Raw genomic sequence first — 9,455 nt, forward strand, 5'->3', positions numbered from 1 at the left:
GACACTGGGGTCAAAGTTAATGCTAGCCTAAATGCTAATCTCCCTGGTCATTTCCTTGGGGGTTAGGTTATTTACTTGATGCTGCTTTTGGTTGTTGTTGGGCGTACAGCTCCTTTTATCTTGATATTCTCCCAAATAGTCAATATCAAATATGATTGGTATTTAAAAACAGAAATAAGAAAACAAGATCTGTTCTATCTCAATTCCCTTGAATGTTCCTCCTCTTTGAAGCAACCAAAGTTATTTTGCTGTGTGCCAATCACCACTTACTCCTTAAATAATGGTAATCCCATAAGGGAGGACTCTTCAGCGCCAATACAAATGACCATTCCATGTGATTAACTGCCTCATGGTAGAGTTGATGTTGAGAAAGAGCGGTAAATCATTGAACGAGTCTGGAGCTAAAGGTTAGATGAACCCACCTAGTGACTGGTTGTTGGAGAATTTTGTTTGCGTTTCCTTGTATGTGCATCTGTTAAAGCAGTAGGGGCTTAAATGTGTGCATGCAAGAGGTCTGCCAAAGTGAAAAAGACCAAAGTCCACGGCAAAGGGAGCTACTCTCTCCCACAGAAAACACTGCTCTTGCACTGCCTGGTTTGGAGTCGAGCCTTTACTTCCGTAACTTATGTGCATCACTTTGTAACAGGCGTTACACAATATATTATTTTTATATATTTATTATAAAATATATACACTCCAGTCAGTCAGCAGACATACAGTTGCTACTTCTGCAGCTGTTTTTTTAGATCACACTACCTTGCTCAGCATGACCCGCCCTACTCGGCCTCTGATTGGCTACATCCTGCCTGTTAAGTAATATGCATGTGCAACTCTTATGAAAGATTGAACAGAGGCGTGATGTCTCACTCTGTAGCTAAAAACTGTAGTTCAGGACACAGTGTGAAAAGGAGTGCTGCAGCAATGCACCGTATGAGAAAAATAATGTTGTTTTTTTTAAAGTATGTAAACCTATTCTACTAGGACCCCCAAATTAAAAGTACAAACCTGAAAATTAGCATAATATGACCTCTTTAAGAAATAATGGAAGTTTGTTCTGTAATGCAAGTGACTACAAGCACTGCTGGGAGTTAATATAAAGCTCCTATTTGTAAGATAGGCCAGTTTTTCAGTCTCATTCCCAACTCAGTAAATACTGACGCTTTGGGTTTCCCAACCAGTATTTGACGAGGTGAAATATATTACAAGTTGGTGCTTTAAATACCAAAAAACCTGCGAAAACAAACTCTGGCACAAGAAGATGATGGTAACACTGCTCAGGATACTTCAACATTTTGGGAAATGAGCTAGTTAGTTATTGCTATGATTGATGATCCAGTTTTAGCTAAAAGAACTGTAGTTGTGTTTAGAACCCAAACAATTTGATAATTTATCTGCAACTTCTTTGATAATTGATTAATCTTTTGGGTAATATTTAAGTAAAATTGCCCCGAAATCAATCAGTGATGTGAGGATTTGCTGCGTTTCTGTGTCAGTGAATATCTTTGATTTGTTTGACAAAACAAGGGATTTGAATTTGTCACGTTCGTAAAATAATCAGGAGATGAATCAATAATGGAGATAAATTACTACACAGGGTCATGTAAAACTCGAGCTTCATTTGATGTCAACTTTGAATTGCAACATTTGTTTTATTGAAGGGCCTCGCCTCTTAGTGATCGCTGTTTTCTTAATATTCAAGGAGTTCACTTGTGAACACACACGGGACAGATATAAATATCTCTTCATGTCAAAGCAATCAAGAAAATGATAAGTTTGCTGCAGTTAGAAAGGGCTTCCTATAATAATAATAATAATAATAATAATCCATCAAAGCATTAGCACTGTCAAAACCACAATTTATAAGGTTCTCTGGCTACTTTTGGCAGTATAATCCTCCCTTTGGAAATAATATGTTAAAAAATTTGAATGTGGGCTCAAGCTCATACTCAAGTGATTTGTTGACGCCATTAGACAAACTGGGATGTGTTTTCCTTCACAACAACTCAGTAATTTGGTACTTGAAACGAAGAAACTCACATTTTATCAAGTTTTTTTGCACTTTATCACATAATTAGAACTATATATCTACAAAAAATAAAAATATCTATAACTATGTTACAAATTGGAGCTTTAAATACCAAAAAAACTGCAAAAACACACTCACACACTGTTCAGGATACTTTGGCATTCTGGGAAATATGCTAATTGGTCATTGCTATGCTAATTAGAGTTTGGTAAAAAGATTGATACCCAGTGATTGAATGTAACTATCGCCTGATAGTATACAGTACTGTATATACATACATTTAAGTATATGTATAATTTACTTTGGCTTGTATTTTTGATACGTAAGTACATTTATTACCAGGAAATTACTTTTAAATATCGGATACTTTAAGACTTTTTTTCTCAAGTACTATTCATAAAGGTGACTTTCATTTTTACCAAGTAACATTTTATCACGATGTCTTTACTTTTACCTGAGTATGTCTTATGGGTACTTTTTACAACACTGTTGACACCTCACTCATGTCTCTGAAGGTAAAGAAATCCACTTTCCATCACCTCTAAATCAAATGGGACCAGTAACTTCCTGGAGCCAAGTAATTTTCTCAAACATAACCTCTTGTTTAACCTCTTTTTTTTAATTTATTGTTTGTTTGTATCAAACAAAAGAGAAGTAACATGTAAAATAGTGGGCTTTTGAGGATTAGGACAGAGCCAGACTTGTGGTTTCCCCCTTTTTCCAGTCTTTGTGCTGAGCTAAGCTAACAGGCTGTTTCCTTTAGCCTCTTAGGCATCATTCTTCCCATCTCTTTCTCAAAGTGTTTAGTTTTTCCTCCAAACAGTGCAAATGTTTTCCTGTTATCCAACCCAAACAGATTATGGTTCTAATCAATAACCACTTCCTCAAAACATATTCATTATGCAACAGTTGAATCTACATTTGTCATGATCTGGTATCAATCAGAGAGATATCTGTCTATGAGACTTTTGTCTCCCCTCAAATACAATAGAGATGAACAGGATTTCATCAGCTTTAAGGGTCCAATTTGTAAGAAGGTTGATTTCCAACGCTTTGAGTTTTCAAACTCGTCAAATAACGACGCTTTGTAATCGTTGGTCGGGTCGTCTGACATCCCAAAGCGCCAGCAGTTAACAAGTTGGGAATTCTTACAAATTGGACCTTTAAGGAATGACATGTACATGTAATGACATTCAAAAGTGTCTGACCGAGGTTTAAAAATTGTCCTGGTTCCCTAGTGTTTCGGGACACTGACCGTGCTCTCCCTCGGGACTCTTGTTGCGTGTAATCCCTTTTCTTTCTCATTTCCTGTCATCTGCTGTTCCTATCACATTAAAGGCAAACATATACTCCCTAATAAGGGAGAGGTATTACACGGTCAGCTACTCAGATTACAAAAAACATCTTCTCACTTAACCCAAGTGTCCTCATGATTCAGTGTCATCATTACACTGGATAATCCACAGAATAAGCTGTCAGTGTGAGGTCTGTGGATGAAGACATTATTTTTGAAATGTCACTTTTTCTTTTTTAAGGAATTTTGGGGGGCCAGTTCTGATTACATGACAGCGGAGAATAGCGAGGGAGTGACGTGCGATAAGAGAGAGAACATCAAATGGATGGAGCCATCGTTTCGGTTTGAAACACACATATCAAAATGCTGATGCACATTGTGGAAGGTTTTCACATAGCGATGGTTGCGCCATAATAGCCTCTATTTCAAAACGAAAACACTAGGCTCTCTCTTGATTTTGACCTTTTATGAAATGTCTCTAACGGCAGTGGGAAGTTCTCCAGATCTGTAGTCCCAGGACTCGGTTCAGTCATGTGGTCATTCAGGGAGCATTCCACATTTCAAGGCGGGAATGTAAGAGAAAATACTTAAGACAAAAAAAACCATTCATATTTGTACCAATCTTATAATTTATTTAAATATATTTCATTTATATAATATATATGTATATATATTTATATATATATTTAACAGCCATTCGATAAATGCCAGTCACTTTAATTTATGGTAGGTAGGTGGATTCCTCTTATACTTTGCTTTACAGACTGTACATATTTCTCTTGTTTTATGTGGTCATGGCCTCGAGTATGCACAGTGGAACCTTGTGACAACAAATATATAAATATAGACTGTACCACGCTCCACCAACATCCACAGGAGGGCTGCGACTAACAACCGCCACTTCTTTTTTGAACATGTCTCGCAAAGACGTAGAGAAATGTTCATGCAATTAATAATTTAATCACAGTTCCTTCTCAGTGTGAGCAAAAGTAGGTGAAAGTATGCCGTGACTGCCAGCCAGGGGTCGGTGGGAGAGATTTGTCTGCGGTAGAGAAAGGATGGGCTCATCCGAAAACCCTCGTACAGAGCAAACCAATCGCAGGAAGCAAGTCATGCTAAAAACAGTACATTTGGATTTTGCTCTTCTCTTAAAGGAATGAGTCAAATTAAAATATGCAATCCCTTTTTTTTTTTTGTTTTAGCGACATCTTTTTGGATGGCAGCAGGGAAAAAAAAGGCCCCGTGTTTTTGTTTCTCTAGGTCACTTGTCTCTTTCTCCTTCTCCACTCTTCAGTGTCACCATCCTTATCTTGGTCGTGTTTTTGTTGCTCCCTCGTGGTGACAGCCAACCATCGAGGCCGAGCCAGAGCGGTGAGTGGCAGTAATCCACGCCTCGGCAGAACAGACCTCACTGAAGGGCAGAACTGTGCCTAATATCAGTCGGGGCTGGTCAGAGTATTTTAGGCTTCCCGCTTACTGTCCAAGGCACTTTTTTCCCAAGTTTTTTTTTCTTCCAGAGAACTTGTGTTTGGCTTCAACCTGCGAGCAAGAGGAAGTAAAAGTCAGCACGGTTTCCAACTTGGCAGCAGGTGATAAATTCTTTGCTTTTCCAAAACAGAATCACAACAATAAATCAATACACTTTATTTGCCAAAGATGTGCTGCTCGCTGTGCCTCTGCTGGCCTACATGTATCACCAAAGCACGCATAGCATCACTGTGAACAATTTGCAGGAAAACATTACTCATCGCACTGGGAACTTAGCAGTACCCCGCTACACAACACTTAAATTAAATTACAGATGCAGAGTATTATATTACTGAACGTATTATTATTTTTGTCCCACGATGGTCAAACAAATCGTGTTCTGTTGGGCAGTTTTTAATCATTTTTAATGTGATAATGAAACATCTTGTAACTATAACAATATTTCCCTCTGAGATAAAAAGAATGAATGAATGAAACGGAAACACTCTCTCAGTAAAGTACAATATTTGAGATTCTGAGCGGTGGAAAGCAACTACAGCAAAAAGCACATTTACTCGAGCAGGAATTTGAGATGCTATCCAAACATTTACACTCACTATGTCTGACCTGTGTTAAAACAATGCTCTTTGTCCTTTCTCCACTTTATTAGTTTTCGCAATTGAAAAAAGACTTGTTATACATGCATTTGGCCCACGGAGCTGATAAATCTAATGCATGATTATAAACAACCTAACTTTATATAAAGTTATTTACATGAGCGCTTCACCTCCACCAGCTACAGCAGTATGTGCTACTTGCACATTAGGGTTAGGGTTAGGGTTAGGCTAACCCCTCGCCCTAACACCCTAACCCTAACCCATCGTAAATTAATCCAATATAACAATTAATTACTAAATAATTTACAGTAATATTTATGTTCTTTCACTTCCTCTGTCCCACACCTTTGGAAACATAGTGTCACATGCCTGGCCTGCCTGGATTCTAGTCTTTATATCTCCAGCACTTGAACAATATAAGACCCATGCACTCATCCTCTCTTCACACCTCAACACTCGCGTTTGAATGAGAGGCGAATACATTACCGTACCTTGTGCTTGCTACCCCTCCGTGCACTGCGGGCTGCCGGCTAGTCGCGTGAGAAGCCTCGCACATCTTTTGTAGTCTGAGGGAGAAAAAGGATGAAACGAGAGATTTGCCTGTGAGTGGATGCCTTTCGCACACTGGGCTGACAAAGAGGGTTCGTTCCTCGTGGTGTGAGTGCAGCTTACATGCAGGTATCGTGCAGTCTCTGGTGTGGTGGTAGAGCCTGTACACGTGCTTCCTGCACTTGGGACTGAAGTAAAGCGGACCTGAGAGAGAAAAACTTTGTTAGCAGCCTGTTACGGCACCACAGCTGTTTTTAAAGCCATATTATGTAAGACTGCGTTAACTTCTTCTGCTGTTTTTGATGACGTTCGGTCTTTCCTCTGATTTTCTTAACCCAAGCACAGAAGTGGCACAGACGCTTGCAATGAGGCCTCACCTGTTAGATATTTTAGGAACTTCTCCTTCTTTCTGACACCTACGGGGGGTACGACTGTGGAGAGAGAGAGAGGACGGGAAAAGGAGTGTCAGGTTTGGCCTCTGTACAGTAGCTGCCTTTAAATAGCACAGACATTTGCATTTTAATTAGGGTCGACATATCATCATCCATTTTCTCAGGGGGGGCATCACATGACTTAGAGCAGGGATGTGTGTGGAATTTAAAACGTATATATCCAGCGAGGGTCAAACAAAAGCAAAAAAACAAAAGATTCTTAGGAAATCATTAAAGGATTGGTACACCCAAATAATGAAAGTAAAACATACTTTCTCACGTACTTCCTGCTCCCATGCAGGTACTTTTGGTTGAACTTTTCCATGGTTTTGAAGTATCTGCCTCTCTGATTTTCAAACGCTGCACAGCTACCTGTCACTAAAGTGGAGTTTGCTCATGATTTAGGTCATTTGGGTGCAACAGCCCTTTAACTTTTTTTTTTTTTTAAAAGGCAAAAGTTTGGTTTATTTACTTCTCTATTAAACTAAACTGAATATCTCTAGGTTGTGGACAAAACAAGACATTAGAGGAGGTCATTGGGAGACACTAAACCAAACAACTGATCGATTAATCGAGAAAATCCTCCAATATAATCGTACAATGACTCTGCAATATGAATATGAAACATCCCTCATCATATGCTACAGCATCCTCTGTGGATCCAACAGAAGGGTCACGCCCAGACTACAAGCCGCCACTCACCGACAGTCTTCTCCTCTCTTTCTGTTTTCAAGTTGCGTAAATCCCTCGTCTCCACCGGAGAGCTTATCGCCCGCTGCACTGACGGAGACTCCGTCCTCGCCGTGCTGTGCCGACCCCGGCTCTCCTCCACCTGCTTCATGAGCTCCACTATCCGCCTGAAGTCCCGGTGCGCGTCCCTGCTGGCTGCAGCTGCCGGCGTCGCCGTCGAGGGCGCGCTCTCGCCGCAGTGTCCGGTCAGCGCGCACATCAGTAGCACCAGTCCCATGTTGAAGTGCTTCCGCAGTCCGCTCATAGCTCCCGTGGAGTGAGAAGAGAGAGAGGGAGAGAAAAAAGGCAACTCCTTCTCCAGTTCAGCTCAAGTTTAACCGGACACCTGCGAGAAAGATCAAGGATGGATGTCAGAACAGAGATACTAATAAATGACACGTTAAAGCACATGAGGAGGAGGAAGTGTTTGAGCTGCTGTTTTGGCACACAAAGATATCCAAATGTATTTCTTAAGGTTTTGCTTTTATCTTTAATAAAAAAAAGTTAATTTGGACTTAATTTGACAAGAAAATCCAACAGTTTGAAGTTATTCATCCTGCTGTTTAAACTTCCCTCACCAAGTTCAGGTCTTAAACAAACTTTTTTTCATTTTGGAGTAGAGAGAATGGGTTCACAAGCCATTAACGTGGCGCCATTTTGGCATAAATCAATATAAGTGCGCTACAGGTGTACTCTCTCTCTCCGCCTGCCTGTGTGCCCCCATGACGCTACTTTAGTTATTTATTACTTCAGGAAAAATCTCAAGATTTCCTTTATAAAAAAACAAAGCAAAAAACAAATTAGGCTGCGTGTACACAGCCAAACATGAGAATAAAAAGGGAATTAAGAGAAAATAAACGAGTGATTGGACGATAAAAATGTAATTACCTCAGGGCTCGACAGCCTTTTCCAACACTGATTGTGTTACGCGCGTCCGACAATGATGAAAAAGGAGGAAAAAAGGAAAAAAAAGAACCGTGCGTAAATTCAGTTTAGGCTCCTGGAATAAGTCCCGTTAAACTCTGCTGTTACGCAGGAGACATGAAAGCTTCTGGAGTCGTACGAGTACACGCCGAGCATCCGCGCTCCTCCTCTGAACACCGGCCGACCGTCGGGAGAGAGCGGACGAGCAGCTCAAGGATCCGGCGCTCCAGGTCTCGTGTGCGTCCTCCCCGAAGTGAGGCTCACTTTTTATCCTGTCTCGCAGACGCGGTGTCCTGTCCCCTGCGGGTTACTCCGTCGTGTCCGTGATGACAATAAGACGCATTATTGGCACTCCCGATGCGGAAAGTCCACTTGAGTTGACTGACCATCACTTGGACGCCGTGTGAAGTTTTCTGCGCTTCTCTCTCTCCCCCTCCTCCTCCTCCTTTCCGTTACTCCATTTGTGTGTGCGATACGCAGTTACAGGAAGCGTTTTTCCCACTAATACTTCCACAGAAATTTCCAATCAGCCCAATATAGAGCGCAGATACCGGCATCTCAGTGGAAATGCTCCCATATCCTTCTTCTGATTCTCATGACTTCATTTAGAGCCATTGCGCACTTTACATCCATCATGGGGACCGTTTAAGGAAGACTCTTTTGCAAATTAATTACGCCCGGGTTTTTAAAAAACTTACTACACTATAGTTCCTGTTCAGAGCAACCGACTACACCGCATAGTTGAGGTTTACAGAGAATTTGTCGCCAGTGGAGATTAGTTTGCACTGGTCTACTGTGGTTGGTACAGCTTTCTTTAAGTCAGGGCGTGCAGTTGGCTCCCACGCCCCCCACTGCAACCCCCACCCCAAATCTGTCTGGCCAGTGAGACTGGAGTAGTTTACTTAATTGTGAAAACACGCTGAGGGGGAAATCGGCGTGTTCCAGAGCTGTGAAAATCAAGTGAAAGCAGCGCCACAACACGAAAAGTCTCACCAGTCTCATCAAAACCAAAAAATCCACAACACATGTCTGTCTGTGTTGTGTTTCTGTTCGTAACCTTGCCAAAACGTCAGTGTTTTCGCCGCAAAGTAACCCATGTGGCCGTGCGTAAAACCTTGGTGCTGAAAGGACAGCGCGCACTGTCACCAAACTCCCAGCCTCCTCACTCCACTGAACTCAGGAGAGGCTCCTCGGTGGTGCCTTCCGGGACGGTGGCAGAGCAATGACGATGACGAAAAGCGTGGCTGATGTCAGGGTGCCTTGATGATTCACACCGGGATGATTTATCTTGATTTTTGTCATTTAAGAAGGGCCTTTTTAGAGGAGCAATGAGAGATCTGATAACATTGAAGAGCTCTGTGGTGTAAAAGTGTAATTCCACAGATATTTATTTATAAGGGCACCAAATCTGCCATGAA

General features: G+C 41.3%; 1 protein-coding gene across 1 annotated transcript; it reads right to left on the reverse strand.

Moving 5' to 3' along the window:
* Positions 1-4,056: 4,056 nt before the first annotated feature.
* Positions 4,057-9,080, reverse strand: alkal2a (ALK and LTK ligand 2a). The gene is made up of 6 exons (XM_084377178.1): positions 8,002-9,080; positions 7,087-7,459; positions 6,331-6,384; positions 6,077-6,157; positions 5,896-5,970; positions 4,057-4,859 (listed from the first exon to the last, which is right to left on the reverse strand). Exons 2-5 carry the CDS (start codon positions 7,376-7,378, stop codon positions 5,906-5,908), a joined length of 492 nt encoding a protein of 163 aa, XP_084233304.1. The 5' UTR covers positions 7,379-7,459; positions 8,002-9,080; the 3' UTR covers positions 4,057-4,859; positions 5,896-5,905.
* Between the last annotated feature and the right edge of the window lie 375 nt (positions 9,081-9,455).

Source organism: Pagrus pagrus (genome assembly GCF_965226575.1).
Source record: "Pagrus pagrus genome assembly, chromosome: 16".
In the NCBI taxonomy this organism is placed as follows: domain Eukaryota; kingdom Metazoa; phylum Chordata; class Actinopteri; order Spariformes; family Sparidae; genus Pagrus; species Pagrus pagrus.